At 37.4% G+C, this 22,715-nt stretch overlaps 3 protein-coding genes across 3 annotated transcripts; 2 read left to right on the top strand and 1 right to left on the bottom strand.

Moving 5' to 3' along the window:
* Positions 1-13,054: 13,054 nt before the first annotated feature.
* LOC107610505 (heat shock cognate 70 kDa protein-like) lies at positions 13,055-15,023 on the bottom strand. The gene is made up of 2 exons (XM_016312555.3): positions 14,813-15,023; positions 13,055-14,736 (listed from the first exon to the last, which is right to left on the bottom strand). The coding sequence occupies exons 1-2, from the start codon at positions 15,021-15,023 to the stop codon at positions 13,055-13,057; spliced, it is 1,893 nt and encodes a 630-aa protein (XP_016168041.1).
* Positions 15,024-19,041: 4,018 nt separating this feature from the next.
* On the top strand, positions 19,042-20,163 carry LOC107610504 (uncharacterized). Its single transcript, XM_021108114.2, has 2 exons — positions 19,042-19,154; positions 19,308-20,163. Exons 1-2 carry the CDS (start codon positions 19,042-19,044, stop codon positions 20,161-20,163), a joined length of 969 nt encoding a protein of 322 aa, XP_020963773.2.
* Positions 20,164-20,328: 165 nt separating this feature from the next.
* Positions 20,329-22,287, top strand: LOC148547242 (uncharacterized). The gene is made up of 5 exons (XM_088495352.1): positions 20,329-20,827; positions 21,138-21,518; positions 21,628-21,635; positions 21,717-21,806; positions 21,910-22,287. Exons 1-5 carry the CDS (start codon positions 20,329-20,331, stop codon positions 22,285-22,287), a joined length of 1,356 nt encoding a protein of 451 aa, XP_088351478.1.
* The last annotated feature ends 428 nt before the right edge of the window (positions 22,288-22,715 follow it).

Below are 22,715 nucleotides of genomic sequence, written 5' to 3'. Positions count from 1 at the left end.
TTGCAGATGCTGTTGGATTCTGACCTTCCTACACTCGAAATGGATATTCTGGAGCTACAAAAGCCCAATTGGTGTGCTCTCAATTGCGTTGGAAAGTAGACATCCTGGGCTTTCCGGTAATATATAATAGTCTACACTTTGCCTGATTTTTGATAACGCAAACTGGCGTTTAAACGCCAATTTTCTACCCTATTATGGCGTTAAACGCCAGAACTGGCATAAAAGTTGGAGTTAAACGCCCAAACTGGCACCAGAGCTGGCGTTTAACTCCAAGAAAAGTTTCTACATATGAAAGTTTCAATGTTCAGTCCAAGCACACACCAAGTGGGCTCGGAAGTAGATTTCTGCATTAATTACTTATTTCTGTAAATCCTAGGCTACTAGTTCATTATAAATTGGACCTTTTACTATTGTATTTTCATCTCTGGAACATATTATGTAACTTTTACGTTTTGAGACCTCCATGGGAGGCTGGCCACTCGGCCATGTCTACCCTATTTTCACTTATGTATTTTCACGGTGGAGTTTCTACACCCCATAGATTAAGGTGTGGAGCTCTGCTGTTCCTCATGAATTAATGCAAAGTACTACTATTTTCTATTCAATTCAAGCTTATTATTATTCCAAGATATTCACTCGCACTTCAACATGATGAATGTGATGATCCGTGACACTCATCATCATTCTCACCTATGAACGTGTGCCTGACAACCACCTCCGTTCTATCTGCAATAGCTTGAGTGCATATCTCTTGGGTTTCTAATCTAAGATTAGAACCTTCGTGGTATAGGCTAGAATTATTGGCGGCCATTCTTGAGATCTGGAAAGTCTAAACCTTGTCTGTGATATTTTGAGTAGGATCTGGGATGGGATGACTGTGACGAGCTTCAAACTCGCGAGTGTTGGGCGTAGTGACAGACGCAAAAGGATCAATGGATCCTATTCCAGCATGAGTGAAAACCAACAGATGATTAACCGTGCGGTGACAACGCATTTAGACCATTTTCACTGAGAGGACAGACGGTAGCCATTGACAACGGTGATCCCCCAACATACAGCTTGCCATGGAAGGGAGTATGAATGATTGGATGAAGGCAATAGGAAAGCAGAGGTTCAGAAGGAACAAAGCATCTTCATACGCTTATCTGAAATCCCACCAATGAATTACATAAGTGCTTCTATCTTATTTTCTGTTTTAATTATATTTCAATTATCAAAATCCCATAACCATTTGAATCTTCCTGACTGAGGTTTACAAGGATGACCATAGCTTGCTTCAAGACGACAATCTCCGTGGGATCGACCCTTACTCACGTAAGGTATTACTTGGACGACCCAGTGCACTTGCTGGTCAGCTGCACGGAGTTGTGTGAAAAGTGTGCGATCATGATTTCGTGTACCAAGTTTTTGGCGCCGTTGCCGGGGATTGTTCGAGTTTGGACAACTGACGGTTCATCTTGTTACTCAGATTAGGTAATTTTATTTTAATTTTAAGCTTTTTGTTTTTATTATTTTTTATTTTCGAAAAATTTTCAAAAAAAAAATTTTGTTCTTCAAAGTTTTTAAGAATGAATTCTAGAGTTTCATAAGATATGTTGAATCCTGGCTGGCTGTTAAGCCATGTCTAATTTTTTTTGGACCGAGGTTTCACTTATCCTTTGAAGAGCTTCTTTGTCTTTCTCATCAATTTAGCTGTTGTATGTGATGTTTTGCTGAAGCTTGGCTGGCCATTGGCCATGTCTAGTGTTTTGGACCGAAACTTTTACTGAAAGCTTGGCTGGCTAGTAAGCCATGTCTAATTCCTGGACCGGAGCTTTAGACTAACATTGCATGATTCCTGAAATTTGTATTAAAAATTTTGAAATCCTTATCTTTCTTTTTTCAAATAATTTTCGAAAAATACAAAAAAATATTTTTAATAAAATCACAAAAATAAAAAAAATTAATTTATGTTTCTTGTTTGAGTCTAGTGTCTCATTTTAAGTTTGGTGTCTTGCATGTTTTTAATTTTTTTATGTTCCTGTATTTTTCGAATATATGCATTAGGTTCTTCAATGATCTTCAAGTCGTTCTTGGTGATTTTATTGGGTTTGATCCTTAAATTCTCTTGTTTTGTGTCTTTTGTTATTTTTCATATGCATCTTCAAATTGTTATTGTCCCTAGTATACAAACTTCTAAGTTTGGTGTCTTGTATGTCTTTGTTTTCCTGAAAAATTTTCAAAAACGTGTTCTTGCATGCATTGTTTATTTAACCTTAGTTATTCATGATTAGTTTCATTTTGTTGTTGCTCTCTCTCATCATTAAAAATTCAATTTTTTTTTTAAAAATTATGTCTTTTCAAGTCAATAATACAGAGAATTGAAGATTCAGAACATACAGCAGAGGAATTACAGAGAAAAAGCTGGGCATTCAAAACGCCCACTGAAGAAGGAAAATTGGCGTTTAAACGTCCAAAAGGGTAGTGTTTAACGCCAGGATAGCATCAAGGAGGTAATTTTGTTTTCAATTCAAATCTTTTTCAATTTTGAAAGTTTTAAAACTAATTTTTCAAAATCTTATCTTTTTCATATCCTCTCTTATCAATCATATCTTTTTCAAAATCAAATCTTTTTAAATTATTTTTCAATATTTTCGAAAATCCTTGCTATAATTAATGATTTGATTAAAAAATTTCAAGTTGTTACTTGCCTATTAAGAAAGGTTCAATATTTGAATTTTAGAATCAGATCTTTTAAATTTCTTGTTAGCCAATATCATTAATTTAAAATTTTTAAAATTATTTTTCAATCATATCTTCTCAATCATATCTTCTCAACCACATCTTTTTCAAAATAATTTTCAATCATATCTTTTTTATTACTAATTTCAAAATATTTTTCAAAATCACCTAACAACTTTCTCACTTTTAATTTTCGAAAAACCATTAACCATTTTTCAAAATTCTTTAACTAATTGTTTTAAATTTTAATTTTATTTTTCTTTTAAAAATTTTCGAAAATTCCCTCTCTCATCTTCTTCTATTTAAGGACTAACAATCCTCCTCAATTAGCAATTTGGACTCTCTCTCCTTCTTCATATGTTTGAATTCTTATCTACCTACATCATCCCTCTATTCTTGTTTTCCTCTAACACCTCAAAGAATCTCTATACTGTGACATAGAGGATTCCTATTCTTTTCTGTTCTCTTCTTTTTCATATGAGTAGGAGCAAGGATAAGAACATTCTTGTTGAAGAAGACATGGCCGAACCCAACAACAATGGTGGAGATGCAAGGAAGATGCTTGGTGACTTTATTGCACCCTCTTCTAACTTTTGTGGAAGGAGCATCTCAATTCCTGCAATTGGAGCAAACAACTTTGAGCTTAAGCCTCAATTAGTTTCTCTAATGCAGCAGAATTGCAAGTATCATGGACTTCCATTGGAAGATCCTCATCAGTTTTTAGTTGAATTTTTGCAAATCTGTGACACTGTTAAGACCAATGGGGTTGACCCTGAGGTCTACAAATTTATGCTCTTCCCTTTTGCTGTAAGAGACAAAGCTAGGACATGGTTGGACTCACAACCTAAAGAAAACCTTAACTCTTGGGAAAAGCTGGTAAATGCCTTCTTGGTAAAGTTCTTTTCACCTCAAAAATTGAGTAAGCTTAGAGTGGTTGTCCAGACCTTCAGATAGAAGGAAGGCGAATCCCTCTATGAAGCTTGGGAAAGATACAAGCAGTTGATCAGAATGTGTCTTTCTGGCATGCTTTCAGAATAGAGCATCATATGCATATTCTATGATGGTCTGTCTGAACTGTCCAAGATTTCATTGAACAACTCTGCTGGTGGATCTCTTCATCTGAAGAAGACGCCTGAAGAAGCCCAGGAACTCATTGAAATGGTTGCAAATAACCAATTCATGTACACTTCTGAAAGAAATCCTGTGAACAATGGGACAACTCAGAAGAAAGGAGTTCTTGAGATTGATACTCTGAATACCATATTGGCTCAGAACAAAATATTGACTCAATAAGTCAATATGATTTCTCAGAGTCTGTCTGAAATGCAAGCTGCTTCAGGCAGTACTAAGGAGGCTTCCTCTGAAGAAGAAGCTTATGATCCTGGGAATCCTGCAATGACAGAGGTGAATTACATGGGAGAACACTATAGAAACACCTATAATCTTTCATGGAGAAATCATCCAAATCTCTCATGGAAGGACCAACAGAAGCCTCAACAAGGCTTCAACAACAATAATGGTGGAAGAAATAGGTTTAGCAATAGCAAGCCTTTTCCATCATCTTCTCAGCAACAGATAGAGAATTCTGAGCAGAATTTCTCTAGCTTAGCAGCCATAGTCTCTGATCTATCTAAAACCACACTAAGTTTCATGACTGAAACAAGGTCCTCCATTAGAAATTTGGAGGCACAGGTGGGTCAGCTGAGTAAGAAAGTTACTGAACTCCCTCCTAGTGCTCTCCCAAGTAATACAGAAGAGAATCCCAAGAGAGAGTGCAAGGCCATAAACACGTCCCACATGGCCGAATGCATAGAGGAGGGAAAGACAGTGATTTTCACTGAGGAAGACCTCAATGGACGTCCCCTGGCCTCCAAGGAGTTCCCTAATGAGGAACCAAAGGAATCTGATGCTCATATAGAGACCATAGAGATTCCAATGAACCTACTTCTGCCATTCATGAGCTCTGATGAGTATTCTTCCTCTGAAGTAGATGAAGATATTGCTGAAGAGCAAGTTGCTAAGTATCTTGGAGCAATCATGAAGCTGAATGCCAAGTTATTTGGTAATGAGACTTGGGAGAATGAACCTCCATTGCTCATCAATGAACTGAATACCTTGGTTAGGCAGAAATTACCTCAGAAGAAACCGGACCCCGGAAAGTTCTCAATACCTTGTACCATAGGCACCATGACCTTTGAGAAGGCTTTGTGTGACCTGGGATCAAGTATAAACCTCATGTCCCTCTCTGTAATAGAGAAACTAGGGATCCTTGAGGTGCAAGCTGCAAGAATCTCACTAGAGATGACAGATAATTCAAGGAAACAGGCTTATGGACTTGTGGAGGATGTCTTGGTGAAGGTTGAAGGCCTTTACATCCCTGCTGATTTCATAATCCTGGAAACTGAGAAGAACATGGATGATTCTATCATCCTTGGCAGACCCTTCCTAGCCACAGAAAAAGCTGTGATTGATGTTGACAGAGGAGAGTTGGTCCTTCAAGTGAATGAGGACTATCTTGTGTTTAAGGCTCAAGGATCTCCCTCTGTAACCATGGAGAGGAAGCATGAAAAGCTTCTCTCAAAGCAGAGTCAAACAAAGCCCCCACATTCAAACTCTAAGTTTGGTGTTGGGAGGCCATCATCATGCTCTGAGTATCTGTGAGGCTCCATGAGAGCCCACTGTCAAGCTATTGACATTAAAGAAGCGCTTATTGGGAGGCAACCCAATTTTATTCAATTATATCTATTTATTTTCCATTGTTATTTTATATTTTTTTTAGGTTGATGATCATGTGAAGTCACAAAAATAACTGAAAAAGTAAAAAATAGAATGAAAAACAGCATTAAAAATAGCACACCTTGGAGGAGGAGCTTACTGGCGTTTAAACGCCAGTAAGGGTAGCAGAATGGGCGTTAAACGCCCAGTCTGGCACCATTCTGGGCGTTTAACGCCAGAAAAGGGCAACAAGCTGGCGTTTAACGCCAGAAAGGGAAGAAAAGCTGGCGTTAAACGCCAAAAATGGGCAGCAACCTGGCGTTTAACGCCAGGATTGGCACTCTAAGGGGTGTTTACACGCCAACATGGTGCGGGGATGAGAAATCCTTGACACATCAGGATCTGTGGATCCCATAGGATCTCCACCTACCTCAACTCTCTCCCTCTCTTCTTCACACCTTTCCATAACACCCTTTTCCAAATACCCCTCACCAATCACCTCCATTTCTCTTCCCCACCACATCTTCACCAATCACCTCCACCCACTCTTCCCCAAAAACCCCACCAACCTCACAATTCAAATTCAAATACTTTCCCTTCCAAACCCAACCCCTAATACACGAAAACCCCCTCTCTCTCACCTTGTAAATACCCCCTTCACCACCTTCATTTTCACACATCATACACACTTCTCTCCAACTTGGACGAACCTACACCAACCCTCCATCTCCTCCATTTTCTTCTTCTTCTACTCACTTCTTTCTTCTTTTGCTCGAGGACGAGTAAACCTTTTAAGTTTGGTGTGGTAAAAGTATCACTTTTTGTTTTTCCATAACTATTTATGGCACCTAAGGCCAGAGAAACCTCTAGAAAGAGGAAAGGGAAGGCAAAAGCTTTCACCTCTGAGTCATGTGAGATGGAGAGATTCATCTCAAAGGTGCATCAAGACCACTTCTATGAAGTTGTGGCAAAGAAAAAGGTGATCCCCGAGGTTCCCTTTAAGCTCAAAAAGAGTGAATGTCCGGAGATCTGACATGAGATTCGAAGAAGAAGTTGGGAAATTCTCACTAACCCCATTCAACAAGTCGGGATCTTAATGGTTCAAGAGTTCTATGCTAATGCATGGATCACCAAAAATCATGATCAAAGTGTGAACCCGGACCCAAAGAATTGGCTTACAATGGTTCGGGGAAAATAGTTAGATTTCAGGCCGGAAAATGTAAGATTGGCATTCAACTTGCCAATGATGCAAGGAGATGCACGCCCCTATACTAGAAAGGGTCAACTTTGATCAAAGGTTGGACCAAGTCCTTATGGACATTTGTGTGGAAGGCGCTCAATGGAAGAGAGATTCAAGAGGAAAGCCAGTTCAACTAAGAAGGCTTGACCTCAAGCCAGTGGCTAGGGGATGGTTGGAGTTCATCCAACACTCAATCATTCCCACTAGCAACCAGTCTGAAGTTACTATAGACTGGGCTATCATGATCCATAGTATAATGAATGGAGAGGAAGTAGAAGTTCATGAGGTTATATCCCTAAAACTCTACAAGGTGGCAGACAAGTCCTCTACTTTGGCAAGGTTAGCATTCCCTCATCTAATTTGTCACCTCTGCAATTCAGCTGGAATTGACATAGAGGAAGACATCCTCATTGATGAGGGCAAGCCCATCACTAAGAAAAGGATGGAGCAAGCAAGAGAGCCCACTCATGGACCTCAACAAGAGCATGAGAAAATTCCTCATCATGAAATCCCTGAGATGCCTCAAGGGATGCACTTCCCTCCACAAAATTATTGGGAGCAAATTAACATCTCCCTAGGAGAATTAAGTTCCAACATGGGACAACTAAGGGTGGAACACCAAGAGCATTCCATCCTCCTTCATGAAATTAGAGAAGACCAAAGAGCCATGAAGGAGGAGCAACAAAGGCAAGGAAGAGACATAGAGGAGCTCAAGCGTTCTATTGGATCTTCAAGAGGAAGAACTAGCCGCCATCACTAAGGTGGACCCGTTCTTTAATCTCCTTGCTCTTATTTTTCTGTTTTTCGAAAATTATGCTTTATGCTCTATCTATGTTTGTGTCTTTATTACATGATCATTAGTGTCTAGGTCTTAAAGCTATGAATGTCCTATGAATCCATCACCTTTCTTAAATGAAAAATATTTTTAATTGCAAAAGAAAAAGAAGTACATGAATTTCAAATTTTAAAATAGTTTAATTATTTTGATGTGGTGGCAATACTTTTTATTTTTCTGAATGAATGCTTGAACAGTGCATATTTTTGAATTTATTGTTTATAAATGTTAAAATTGTTGGCTCTTAAAAGAATGATGGAAAAGGAGAAATGTTATTGATAATCTAAAAAATCATAAAATTGATTCTTGAAGCAAGAAAAAGCAATGAAAAGCTTGCGAAAAAAAAATGGCAAAAAAATAAAAGAAAAAGAAAGAAAAAGAAAAAGCAAGCAGAAAAAGCCAATAGTCCTTTAAACCAAAAGACAAGGGTAAAATAAAAAGGATCCAAGGCTTTGAGCATCAGTGGATAGGAGGGCCCAAAGGAATAAAAATCCTGGCCTAAGCGGCTAAACCAAGCTGTCCCTAACCATGTGCTTGTGGCGTGAAGGTGTCAAGTGAAAAGCTTGAGAATGAGCGGTTAAAATCGTGGTCCAAAGCAAAAGAGTGTGCTTAAGAGCTCTGGACACCTCTGATTGGGGACTCTAGCAAAGCTGAGTCACAATCTGAAAAGGTTCACCCAGTTATGTGTCTGTGGCATTTATGTATCCGGTGGTAATACTGGAAAACAAAATACTTAGGGTCACGGCCAAGACTCATAAAGTAACTGTGTTCAAGAATCAACATACTGAACTAGGAGAATCAATAACACTATCTGAATTCTGAGTTCCTATAGAAGCCAATCATTCTGAACTTCAAATGATAAAGTGAGATGCCAAAACTATTTAGAAGCAAAAAGCTAAGAGCCCCGCTCATCTAATTAAGATTGATCTTCATAGATGTTTTTAGAATTTATTGTATATTATCTTCTTTTTATCCTACTTTGTTTTTAGTTGCTTGAGGAGAAGCAACAATTTAAGTTTGGTGTTGTGATAAGCGGATAATTTATACGCTTTTTGACATTGTTTTTAGGTAGTTTTCAGTATGTTTTAGTTACTTTTTATTATATTTTTATTAGTTTTTAAATAAAAATTACATTTTTGGACTTTACTATGAGTTTGTGTATTTTTCTGTGATTTCAGGTATTTTCTGGCTGAAATTGAGGGACCTGAGCAAAAATCTGATTCAGAGGCTGAAAAAGGACTGCAGATGCTGTTAGATTCTGACCTCCTTGCACTCAAAATGGATTTTATGGAGATAAAGAAGCCCAATTGGCGCGCTCTCAATTGCGTTGGAAAGTAGACATCCTGAGCTTTCCAGCAATATATAATAGTCCATACTTTGTCCGAGTTTTGATAACACAAATTGGCGTTTAAACACCAACTTTCTACCCTATTCTGGCGTTAAACGCCAGAACTAGCATAAAAGCTGGAGTTAAACGCCCAAACTGGCACCAGAGCTGGCGTTTAACTCCAAGAAAAGTCTCTACATGTGAAAGCTTCAATGCTCAGCCCAAGCACACACCAAGTGGGTCCGGAAGTGGATTTCTGCATTAATTACTTATTTCTGTAAACTCTAGGCTACTAGTTCATTATAAATAGGACCTTTTACTATTGTATTTTCATCTCTGGAACATATTATGTAACTTTTACGTTCTGAGACCTCCATGGGAGGCTGGCCACTCGGCCATGTCTACCCTATTTTCACTTATGTATTTTCAACGGTGGAATTTCTACACCCCATAGATTAAGGTGTGGAGCTCTGCTGTTCCGCATGAATTAATGCAAAGTACTACTATTTTCTATTCAATTTAAACTTATTCTTATTCCAAGATATTCACTCGCACTTTAACATGATGAATGTGATGATCCGTGACACTCATAATCATTCTCACCTATGAACGCGTGCCTGACAACCACCTCCGTTCTATCTGCAATAGCTTGAGTGCATATCTCTTGGGTTTATAATCTAAGATTAGAACCTTCGTGGTATAGGCTAGAATTATTGGCGGCCATTCTTGAGATCCGAAAAGTCTAAACCTTGTCTGTGGTATTCCGAGTAGGATCTGGGATGGGATGATTGTGACGAGCTTCAAACTCGCGAGTGTTGGGCGTAGTGACAGACGCAAAAGGATCAATGGATCCTATTCCAGCATGAGTGAGAACCGACAGATGATTAGCCGTGCGGTGACAGCGCATTTGGACCATTTTCACTGAGAGAACGGACGGTAGCCATTGACAACGGTGATCCCCAACATACAGCTTGCCATGGAATGGAGTATGAATGATTGGATGAAGGCAATAGGAAAGCAGAGGTTCAGAAGGAACAAAGCATCTTCATACGCTTATCTAAAATCCCACCAATGAATTACATAAGTGCTTCTATCTTATTTTCTGTTTTAATTATATTTCAATTATCAAAATCCCATAACCATTTGAATCTTCCTGACTGAGATTTACAAGGATAATCATAGCTTGCTTCAAGCCGACAATCTCTGTGGGATCGACCTTTACTCACGTAAGGTATTACTTGGACGACCCAGTGCACTTGCTGGTCAGCTGCACGGAGTTGTGTAAAAAGTGTGCGATCACGATTCCGTGTACTAGTTTCTCCAATTAGGTTTCCTGATAGGAAAAAAATAACGCTGTTGTTTTTTCACGGTCCAACTGGATGTTCATTTCTGTATGAATTTGGATGTTCACTTTTCTCATATAACTAGATGTTCACAATCACAGTACACAAGATTGTTAGGTTTCAGATTCATCCCCAAGTTCACTGTTGCATCTGTTAAAAAAGAATAACATTAACTTGGCCCAAGGTCAAATTTCAAGAGGGCAATGCTTAACCAATTCAAGTCATTCATCCTTGGAAAACAAAAAATATATATCCTTGAATAAAGACATAAACAAATGTTCGTAGTAGTGAACTGGATGTTCATTTCTGTATGATTTTGGATGTTCACTTTTCACATATAACTGGATGTTCATAATCACAGTACAAGACATTGTTAGGTTGCAGATTCATCCCCAAGTTCACTGTTGCATCTATTCAAAAAGAATCACATTAACTTGGCACAAGGTCAAATTTCATGAGGGCAATGCTTGACGAATTTAAGTCATTCATCCTTGGAGAACAAAAAATACGTATCCTTGAATAAAGACATAATTAAAAATTGGTTGTTTCTAACTCAGATCAGAATCAGGGTTGCGCATCATACAAGGGTGTATTGACATAACAAAATCAACCCAAAAAAAAAACCGATCAAACATCAACCGATTCAATGAAGTCTTCAACCTAATAACATCAAACTGCCATTCACGTTCATCAAAATAATCCTCAAATTTTCCCTATAGTAAGCACATTTAATTAGGAGGAAAACTATATTCAAGCAACAGCAATGCGAATAGATATTAAACTAGCCACCAATTTCAGTTAAAATCGGTTCTTAGTAACTCGGATCAGAACCCAGTTTTCCCATCATACATGCATTTGTTTACCAAACAAAAAAGAAACAACATATGAAAAAAAAAACTAACAGACATCAACCGATTCAATCCTCCATTTGCCCATACAGTACGCATCTTTAATTAAAAGAAAAACTATAATCAAGAAAGCACTCATTCGACTGTGAAAACTAACCATCCAAATACTTACTCAAGTAAGCCACCAATTAAACCGGCAAAAATATCTAAACCATCCAATAAGTGTATAACACCCATAAACAGAAAGGATTCCATCAGCATTAGTTTAATTGGTCCAATATACCGGGTCAATCAGTTACAAACAAAGCAATCATCAAGTTAAAATATTCTCACATGATACAACAACATGGCAGCCCTATAAATCAATGTTTACAGCCAGAAACAGTGACACGAAAGATATTAAATTAGCCACCAATTTCAGTTAAAATCAGTATTTGGTATCTCATATCAGAAGCCAGTTTTCGTATCATACATGCATTTGTTTACTTAATAAAAATAAACCATGTAAGAAAAAAAAAACAAACAACAACCGATTCAATCCTCCACTTGACCATATAATAAGCATCTTTAAATAAAAGAAAAACTATAATCAAGCAAGGATATATGCGACTATGAAAACCAACCATCCAATACCCTACTAAAGTAACCATCCAATGATGGTCAACAATAAGAAGCTAGTGGCCAGCTGGTTTACGTTACATCGCATCCAAAGGTCCACACGGGGCGGGAAAAAAATGCTATTTAAACTAGATTAACAAACTTATTTCACCCTTCCCGCGCAAAAGTTATATCAATTGGAACGATCTCAAACAACAACTAATTTCTCATGCTCCAACATACTAAAATTCCATCTATTGCATTTTCACCATGTAAAATCAAGCAAATAAGCAACATATACTCTCTATGGAACAATAAGCAAGTTGAATGATGTATCATGAAAGGAAGAAACTAACCCACTTAACGTGGATGCTCGATGTTGGTCCCGGTGAATGGTTCACGTCATGCATCGAAACTGTTAAATCAATTGCAACAATCTCAAACAACATCTAATTTCTCATGCTCCAAAATAATAAAAATCCATTTATTGCATTTTCACCATGTAGAATAAAAAAACTAAACATCATAAACACTCTATAAAACAGGAAGCAACTGCAATGAGGAACCATGAAAAGAAGAAACTAACGCACTCACGGTGGATGGTCGACGAGGTTCTGGAACACGTCAGTCGGCAAATCAAGGATCGGATCTGCAGCCGCGAACCGTGCGCTGGCGATGCTGTGCTTCCAGCAACGGCGAACAAGCGCGGCGCCTGGGCGCAGCTACTCGGGTCGGAAGTGATGACTGTCCATGCGATCCCGATGCTGCCAGCGACGGGGTTTGCTCGCGAACAAGGGATCTCCAAAGCAGATGTTCGCGGAGTTGCTGCAAGTTGCAATTTAGACGGCTACACGGCGGGGTGGGGGTTGGTGAGCAATGAGGAGGAGGCGGTGTTTTGGTGGTAGGGTAACACGGTCAAAATGGGTGAATTGGGGGTAATTTCATTTAGGGATTGTAATTAGATTAATTGAGGGTTTATTATTATTTTCAAATAAAATTGGACTAGATAAAAAGCCCATTGTACATATTGTATACAAATATTATTGTCTCCCTAGTGGGACTCTAAATTAAATTTCTATGGGATAATGGGATATGGGACTTCTTATTGAGAATTAGCTGATTAGTCCTTCTTAAAAAGCTTTACGTTGGGCTCTATATATTCTATTTTTATTTCTCATTTCTTTTCATATTTTTAAATTCAATCAATGCAAAAAGGTTTTTCCTGTTGGGATTAGAAGAAATTTCTATCACATTATGCCCATTGCAAACCAGTGCAAGAACACAGCACAGTAAAAAACATGATCAAGTAATGTGAACTATAGGCTAAAATAAGTTAGCATAACGGAAGAGCATTTAAGTCTGAAATATTGTATTCCCTGCCTGGGTCATCGATCAAAACTTGATCCTCACAAAAAGAAACTATGCTAATTAATCCTCATTATCACTTTCTTCATAATCACTGTTAATTTTGTCCATTATTTCATTAGTAACACTCTGCAACTCCATCAAACACTTCTTATACTGATACGTTTCCCCTTGCTCCACCCCATCATTATTAACCATATCTCTGGTCTCTCTAATAGCAGCCATAATCCTCTGTTTATCCATTGCAGAAACCTTAGAGAAGAAGTTCCCATCCTTGATAGCTTTCTTCACTTTATACACACATTCATCCAAAGCATTCTTTGCTTTAACTCTCTCTTTGTACTTCTCATCTTCATCCTTCAACATTTCAGCTTCTTCAATCATTTTCGCAACTTCCTTGGCCGAAAACCTTCCCGTGCCATTATTTATTGTAATCTCTTGTTTCTTTCCGGTGAGTTTTTCCTTCGCAGACACACTCAGGATCCCATCTTCATTTACATCGAAACATATATAGATTGGAAAGCCACGTGGGGCCGGAGGAACATCGAAAGAGAACAATCCAAGCATGTTGTTCTCACTTGCTCTTAACCTCTCTCCTTCATACACATCAACGCAAACTGTAGGTTGGTCATCAGAATCTGTGAAGTATGTTCCTTTTTTCTTTGCAGGAATTGGAGTATTTCTTGGAATCAAAACACTCATGAGATCCCCTTTTATCGATGTTCCCAGCGAAAGCGGAGTAACGTCCATTAAGACCAAGTTCTTCAAAGTCTTACTATCATTGCCTCCCTGACCGTTATTTATCATATAAGCCTGAACGGCGGCGCCATAAGCGACGGCTTCGTCGGGGTTGATACTCTTGCAGAGTTCCTTTCCAGGAAAGAAACTCTGCAGAAGCTTCTGAACTTTGGGGATTCTTGATGAGCCGCCGACAAGAACTAAGTCATGTACATGATTCTTGTCGACTCTGGCATCATCAAGACACCTCTTAACTGTGTCCATACACTTTTCAAATAGATCATCGTTGAGTTTCTCAAACCTGGCACGAGTCATGGTTGAATGGAAGTCAATGCCTTGAAACAAAGCATCTATGTCAATGGTGGCTTCATTGTTATATGAGAGTATTCTCTTGGCTTTCTCACACTCATTTCTCAACCTCCTTAAAGCTTTTGAGTTCCCATTCATGTCTTCTTTGTACTTCCTTTTGAACTCTTTAGCAAGATAACGCACCATTCTATTGTCAAAATCTTCTCCTCCTAAATGAGTGTCTCCGGCGGTGGCCTTAACCTGGTAAGTGTCACCCTTAATTGTAAGGAGTGACACGTCAAGGGTGCCACCACCGAGATCAAAAACAAATACATTGCGCTTTCCGACGCAATTAGGCCTCTTCTGAAGGCCATAAGCAAGAGCCGCAGCTGTAGGTTCATTGATGATCCTCATAACATTTAGGCCGGCAATGGTTCCGGCATCTTTTGTGGCTTTCCGCTGAGAGTGGCTGAAATAAGCAGGGACAGTAACAACAGCATCAGTCACAGGAGATTCCAAAAATGCCCCTGCAATGTCCTTCATTTTTGTGAGGATCATAGATGAAATCTCTTCAGGAGTAAGTTCGTTTTCTTGGCCTTTATAGTTAACAACAATCTTTGGCTTGTCTTCAGCATCGGCTACAACCTTAAACGGCCAAAGCTTCAAATCATTCTCAATAACAGGATCGCTATATTTCCTACCAATCAACCTCTTAGCATCTGTGAAAAGTAGCATTGTAAAGATTTCGTGCTATAAGAACAATTGGTGAAAAAGAAGATGAGATAAAGATAGTACCAAAGACAGTGTTAGTTGGGTTGGTTGAAGCCTGATTTTTGGCAGCATCACCGACCAATCTCTGTGAATTAGTGAAAGCAACAAAAGAAGGGGTTGTTCTGTTTCCTTGATCGTTGTGAATGATCTCGGCGCGAGAATTTCGCTCCTCCCAGATAGCAACACATGAATACGTGGTGCCAAGATCGATTCCTATGGCGTGTTTTTTTGCCATTGTGTTTTACGTGAATTTAGAGATTGGAATTTGAAGAAATAGGAATAGTACTATGGAATACGAACCAAAATTTTCCTATAATACCACATTGAACGGATGAAGATACCTCGGTGCCATAAAATGGATTAATTGTCAATCAACATCAAAAGTCACGATTTAATATTGATCCTCTATATCTATTTGAAAAGATTCAAAAGTAATTTTTTAAAATTTTTTATTTATAAAAAATAATAGTATTAATATTTGATATAATTTTTAAAATTAAATTACTTCTTTATAAGAAACTATTTAAGAACTTATAAAAAAAAATAAAAAAAATGACTTTTTTCGTAATATTATTATTTTTTATTATATTTTTATAAAATAAATATTTTTAGAATTAAAAATTAAAAAAAATAATTTATTTATAAATTATTTTTAATATAATTATTTATTATTTAAACTATTTTTTAAATATTTAATGGTATTGGGAAATCAGTTTCCTGTGCATGCATGCTCGCATTTACCCCGCTTGGAGGTTGGAAGGAGAAATCTTTTATGGAAAAGTCTCCGCCAGCAATTTTATTGAATTTTGACCAATATATAATCAGTAGAAAAGTAAGTCATTAAATAAAATTTTACACAATTAAATTATCATTAATGATTATTTAATAGCTACCAATTACAAAAATTACTGGTCTTTAACCTTACTCATCTTTTATACCTTCTAAGCGAGTTAGTATTGGAGAATGTAATTTTTGATTACACTCAAATCGGCATTTCATCCTCGTCGTGGTACAAAGCAATGGGAGTTATCATAAAGTTCAACAATTAGTAATTTATGATTTATCTCTGAGATAAAATGTGAAAAAAAATGAATAGTTAGCTGCAAATAGAATTGAAAGTGAGTCAAATTAAATTGAATTAGACCAAATTTAAATTTGATTTACAAAAATTAAATTTAGTTTACGACTCGATTCATTAACAATCGAATTTATATTGTAAGTTTAAGTTCGACTTAAGAAAAGCTTACGAGTTTGTTCGAGCTCATAAACTAGCTCAAATAATAGAAACATATTCTATAATTCTATATCAATAAATTATAAGGGTTAACTACCAAAAACATCTCCGAATTATTCAAATGCTGACAAAAATGCACCTGAATTTTACTATCGACCAAAATGCCTTCAAATAATTTAAAAACACAACAAAAATACCCAACAGTAAATATATATTTTCAAAAAATGTCTTAGACATTGAATTTTGATGCAATTTTTTGCAAGCATGATTATAAAATTGAGATATTATTATCTTTAAAATTTGGTGATTTTTCGTTAAGTATATATCTTATAATTTTTTTGTTAACAACCAATAATACTTTTCAAAAATTACAAAAAAAATATATACTTAACAAAAAATCACCAAATTTTAAGAACAATAATATCTCATTTGTTTAATCATGTTTGCAAAAAATTGTACCAAAATTCAATCTCTAATGTATTTTTTGAGAAATACATATTTAATGTTAATTTTTTTGCAAGATTATCTAACATTAAATATGTATTTCTCAAAAAATACATTAGAGATTGAATTTTGATACGATTTTCAGCAAGCATGATTAGAAAAATGAGATATTATTATCCTTAAAATTTGGTAATTTTTTGTTAAGTATATAATTTTTTTGTAATTTTTTTGTTAACAACCAATAATACTTTTAAAAAATCACAAAAAAATACATACTCAGCAAAAAAATTACCGAATTTTAAGAATAATAATATCTCATTTTTCTAATCATGCTTACAAAAAATTGCGTCAAAATTCAATCTCTAAGATACTTTTTGAAAATACATACTTACTGTTGGGTATTTTTGATGCATTTTTAAATTATTTAAAGGTATTTTTGTCGATAGTAAAATTCGGATGCATTTTTGTCGGCGTTTGAATAAATCGGGAGCGTTTTTAGTAGTTAACCCAAATTATAATTTATATATATTAAAAATATTAAAAAGGATAAATTTTATATATTACCTATTTATCAATTACAAATTTTTATTTATATCCTACATCAAAATTATATATAAAAAATTATTACAAAATTTTAAATAATTAAGAACATTAATATATATATAAAATAAATTATTAATACGAATATCTTATATGTATTTAATCTATATTTTTAATATTATACATATAATCGAGCTAATTTATGAGCCAATAAATTGAGTTTATCCAAACTCAAACTCGACTCATTTAATTTATGATCTTAATTACATGTTTAAGCTCAATTCACCAACTCACAAATTCAACTTATCAAGCTATTAACGAGTCAAGTTTAAATTGGCTCATGAACTAACTTGACTCACTTCTAGTCTAACATGCAAACAATTAGCTTATTCGAAAAGAAAAAGATTAATTGATAAGTGATGACTCAAGGTAAACGTTTGCAATTTTGCATTATGCAATGCTCCGAAATTCCAATTGGTTGTTGGGCCTCGGCCCTCTTGTAACAACAGAAGATTGTACCAATAAGACGAAATCATGACCAAAATAGAAGAAGAGATGGATAAAATGAAGGATAAAAAAACTCACTTGCGTTGGTCTCGGTTCATTGGTCAGCAAACTACAAACTTTTAAATAAAATTTAGAGAAAAGGACAAATTAATCCCTGACATTTTAACCCGAGGACATTTTCGTCTCTGAGCATTGGAAAATACATTTAAATCCCTGACGTTCCTAAAAATGAGACCGATCAGTCCCTTCGTCCATGAGCCACCGTCAGACCGGACGAAAAATGCTGACCTGGCTCCCCTTATGCTTACCTGGCTCAACGGCGTTCCCACGTGACACGTTAGTGGGATGGAGGTTTTGAAAACGGGACACATAAGTCCCTCTCACTCAAAACGACGTCGTTCTGAGTGTTGCCCCTTATATACAGTCTCGTCCCTTTCCTTGTGTAGAATCCCTATTACACCCACAGAGCTTTTACAGAATTACATAAAACCCTAAGGAAGACCAAAGATCAAACGCAGGAATACTCTGTTTCTCCCTCCAAAAAAACCACCATCCAGACTGGGAAGGTTCCGGTATGTATTCGGTGTGAATCTAGTCTGATTTGCCGTCTTCGTCACTGAAGGTAAGAATCAGTTGCATTGCTTATTGAGTCGATTGTGTAGTTCAATAGTAATGAAAGTATGAATTGTTGTACGTGCATGGTGATAGCAATGGTAAAAATTGTATGTGCGTTGTAACAGTGAATTTGATTCAATGTTAGGGCAAAGGAAAGTTCTTGGTTAATTTCTGTTTCTATTTTTTGTAGGAGATTGATGTATGAGTGTAGAGTTAGTTGATCGTTGATTTCTGTTTTTATTTTTTTCTCCAGATGGTAGATGTGTTTGTGGTGCCAGTTTTCCACCATGGAGGTAGTTTTGTTAGAAATAGTAATGGTTCCCTTGTTTATCAGAATGGAAAGGTAGAAAAATTTCCCGAAATGGACCTGGATTTTGTGAATTTTGAGAACTTGATCACACTTTTTAAAGGCTTGGGGTACCAGTCGTACAGGGCAGTTTATTGGTATGATCCAATGAGTGATGATGTTGAGTCAGGGCTACACAGTTTGACAGGGGATGCAGGGATCAATGCCATGCGAGAGAACAAAATGAAGAATACAAAGACGAATGATTTTACCTATACTTTGACCACCATGTTGATGAGCATGAAATTGTGGAGGATGGTGAAAACAAAGGCAAGAGTCCTGTGTTAGAAGAGATTCAGAGTTCATATTCAGATGATGGGTATGAGAGTACGGAGGATGAGCCATATAAACCTCCACCACCCGGATATGAAAGTGACAGTGATGATGGTGATAATAGTGCTGAGGACAGAGCACGCAAGAGGAAGAGAGTTAGTAAGGGAAAGGAAAAAAATTGTGTCTCCAAGAAAGTCATTTGCAAAGAAGCCATGTGCTAAGAAACCAACTGCAAAGAAGACAGGTGTGAATAGGAATAGGAGAAGTTAGTTAAAGAAGGGACAAAATAGTGGAATGGGGACATCTGAGATGAATAGAAGGCAGCAGGCCAGGAGTGAGCCCAATATACAGCAGCAGGACAATTCTGGACCCAATGATCAACAGCCCAACAGAGATCCAACTGTGAGGTTCTATGTCAGTGCAGTCTAAGGTGATGATGATGATGACCCCATATATGATTACCATTCTGAGAATTTACACACTCCTAACTCCACTGATGATGAGTCCAGCAAGCACACATTTTCTGAATTTGATGATGATTATACTTTTGGAGAGGGCAGGTTTGAGTTAGGGACAAGATTTGCAACCATAGAGAGATTTAAAGAAGTTGTGAAAGGCTCTTTCATTGCTGAGGGTAGAGAGCTTAGGTGGATTAAAAATGATAGGAAGAGAGTAAGGGTGGGATGCATGGATGATGACTGCCCTTGGTTAGTTCATTTGTCATACAATAAATCACTGCAATGCTACCAGGTGAAGACTTATAAAAACGATCACACATGTGCAAGGGACCTAGGAAGTAACGCTGTTGATCAACATTGGATTAGTCAGAAGGTGGAGAAGAGAATGAGTTCACAGCCTCACATGAGAACAAATAAAGCTGTTGACTTTCTGAGAGAGGAGTTCTCACTCACTGCACATCTAAAAATGGTCTATAGAGCAGTTAAGGAGGCAAGGGAGAAGATAATGAGCAATGAGAGGGAGCAGTACAATAATGTGAGGGGTTACTTGTTTGAAATTCTAAGAAGCAACCCTGGCTCCAGGGCAGAGGTGTGTGTAACTCCAATTTCTCAAGCCCCTCCTGTGTTTGATAAGCTATATATAGGGTTAGAGGCATGCAAGCAGGGGTTCAAGAGTGGATGTAGGCCTCTAATCCACCTTGATGGTTGCTACCTGAAAACATATTATGGTGGACAACTCCTAACTGCAGTGGCACAATATGCGAATAATCAATTTTATGTTGTTGCTTATGGAGTTGCAAGGTATAAAACCAAAGAGTCTTGGAAATGGTTTCTTACCCTACTTCAGGAGGATCTGGGGGATGTGCAGACTCATGGTTGGAATTTCATGTCCGACCAACAGAAGGTAACACTCACAACTCTTTATAAACTTGATAATGGTTCAATTATTTCAATATGATGTCTATTGCAGTTAGATATTTATTCACTGATATGCCTAGTTTAATAATGCAGTCGTTCAGAATTTACTAGTTATGTTTAATTGTGAAACCTTTGTGTACTGTGTTAGGGATTGCTGCCTGCTTTGAAAGAAGTGATGCCAAATGCACATCACCGAAACTATGTGATGCACATTTGGAAAAACTTCATAAATCGATTTAAGGATTTGTACATTCGGGAGGTGGTTTGGGATTGTGCTAGGTGCACCACCATACCCGAGTTCAAAGAACAGATGGAGAAGCTCAAAGGCATTAATCAGGGGGCATGGGAATATCTTTCCAAGTTTGAGCCAGCAACTTGGGTGAAGGCGTATTTCTCCCACGGGCCAAAAGTGGACAACCTCACAAATAACATGTGTGAGGTGTTCAACTCGAAGATAGTCAACTATAGAAGAAAGCCTATCCTCACAATGGTTAAGCATAAAGAGCTACTTAGTGATTATACTGGAAAGCTTGCACCAGTTCAGCAGAAGAGGATGGAGCGTCTAATAAGGCCTAGCAATAAATGGCGTGCAGACTGGACAGGTGATGATGCACGTAAGCGTTTTGAAGTTACTCGTAAAGCCACAAAGGTGGACGTTAATCTCATCAGGCAGACCTGCTCCTGCAACAAATGGCAGCTGACTGGTTAGTTCTAATTTATTCTAACGCATTATTTCAATACATGTCGAATATATGGTTAAAGTTGTTGGCTGATTGATGCTTTAATATATGGCTTTCAATGTTTTAATTTGTTGGATGAATGATGTTTTAATCTATTGTTTTCAATATGTTAACTTCCTGGCTGAATTTAGTTTAATATATGGTTTTCAATATGTTAAGTTGTTGGCTGAATGATGGAGTAATATATGGTTTTCAATATGTTAACTTGCTGCCTGAATGATGTTTTCTGAATGGTTCAGTCAATTCTGGTTCATGATGTTGTCTTTTGTGTTAGGCATGCCATGTATCCATGCCATAGCAGCCATAAGGAAGAGGCATGATCATCCAAAGGATTATGTGCATCCATGGTTATGCATGGAGTCAATCCACAAGACATATGCTCATTGTATTCAGACAGTGCCAAGTGAGGAGTTCTGGACAAGGACTGAGTATTCAAGGCCGGATCCTCCTATCATAAAGAGACCAATTGGCAGGCCAAAAGTGCATAATAGACAGAAGAATCCAGCTGAGCCAATGATGCAACAAGGAGGTAAGTTGAAGAGGTCATTCAAAGTCACTTGTAGTAAGTGTGGTTCAACAGGACATAACTACAAGACATGCAAGGGCGCTCCATCTGATCCCAATTGGAAACCTAAGACAAAGAAGCCCAAGAAAGGTTCCACATCTTAGTCATTGGCAGTCATCCCACTGTCACAGTTAGCTCCAAATGATAGTGTAAGTAATTTGCTTTAAGAGTAATCTGTTTGATTTCTTAACTATGCTAGGAGTTTATGTGCTTACTTGAATGTTTATTTACTAATCTGTTCTCTATGTTTAGGAGTAATCTGGTTGATTTCTTGTCTATTTTGGTCAGGATGCTCCACCTAGTCAGGACGCTCCACCTAGTCAGGATGCTCCATCTGTTCAGGATCATAACATACCTACTCAACAATCCACACCTGATGTAAGTTACAATCTGTTCAATGTGCATGATTGATTATTGGGTGACTACTTTGTATAATCTGTATGACTAATTACAATGCTTGTCAACCCAACTCTCAACACAGGTTTCAAGTGGTGTCATCCCAGGTTCTTCCAACCCTGTGGCAGCAACACCAGCAGCACCCCAAGTCAGGCCAGCACCAGTGACCAGAAGGATACCGTTTCAGCCTCCACTCCAAGTTCCATCTACAGCGGCCCACAAAACTCAAGCAAATCCAGCGAAGATGAGGCCCAAGCAGAAGATATTCAGCCCACCAGCTCCACTATGCCCCACTCCACAAACCCCTCAAAGTCAGCCAAACTCCACTGGCCCACAACCACCTCAAGTCCTACCAGGAACAAGTGGATCAGCTACCCAGGAGACATTAGCGGCAGCAAGCCCGGCCACAACCAGATTGTTCAAATTCATCCCTAATCCACCTACCATTGTGCCTAAGAAGTGAAGATCTGTGTAGCTTTTAGTTATGTTAATTTTGCAGTTTGACTTAGACCTATTTCTGTACAGTTTGGCTTATGCCTTATATTTTGTGTTTGAGGCTTACTTTTGACATGTTAAGCTTCATCAAATTGTTCAGTTTAGGAGACTTTTTCATTTTGGGAAGATTTAGTAAACAATGGCTATGAAAAACTTGTTTAGCAATATAACATCCTCTTTCTAAATTATGTATGCAACTACTGCCTCTAATTCCTCAATGTTTCCAAGTTTATTTAGATATTCAAAATATAAGTTTAACATACTGATATTATAACTCGAGTTTCATTTAGATTACAGGACCCATGACTTGCCAAAACGGCATGTTTCAATACACAACATAAACCTACAACATACCATTCTCTATCATGATTGTTATAGTTCATCTCTCAAGCAATA

This window comes from Arachis ipaensis, chromosome B8 (genome assembly GCF_059453495.1).
Source record: "Arachis ipaensis isolate K30076 ecotype BB chromosome B8, ASM5945349v1, whole genome shotgun sequence".
Taxonomy (NCBI): Eukaryota; Viridiplantae; Streptophyta; class Magnoliopsida; order Fabales; family Fabaceae; genus Arachis; species Arachis ipaensis.
This window is presented reverse-complemented; position numbering and strand designations above follow the sequence as displayed.

Excerpts from the sequence above, each read along its gene's own strand:
- LOC107610505 (XM_016312555.3), bottom strand. The coding sequence starts at position 15,023 with ATGGCAAAAAAACACGCCATAGGAATCGATCTTGGCACCACGTATTCA. Across the intron at positions 14,737-14,812 it reads CCCAACTAACACTGTCTTTG|ATGCTAAGAGGTTGATTGGT; the intron begins GTACTATCTTTA and ends TACTTTTCACAG.
- LOC107610504 (XM_021108114.2), top strand. The coding sequence starts at position 19,042 with ATGGGGACATCTGAGATGAATAGAAGGCAGCAGGCCAGGAGTGAGCCC. Across the intron at positions 19,155-19,307 it reads AACAGAGATCCAACTGTGAG|GTTTGAGTTAGGGACAAGAT; the intron begins GTTCTATGTCAG and ends TGGAGAGGGCAG.
- LOC148547242 (XM_088495352.1), top strand. The coding sequence starts at position 20,329 with ATGCACATTTGGAAAAACTTCATAAATCGATTTAAGGATTTGTACATT. Across the intron at positions 20,828-21,137 it reads CAACAAATGGCAGCTGACTG|GCATGCCATGTATCCATGCC; the intron begins GTTAGTTCTAAT and ends CTTTTGTGTTAG. Across the intron at positions 21,807-21,909 it reads CTCAACAATCCACACCTGAT|GTTTCAAGTGGTGTCATCCC; the intron begins GTAAGTTACAAT and ends CTCTCAACACAG.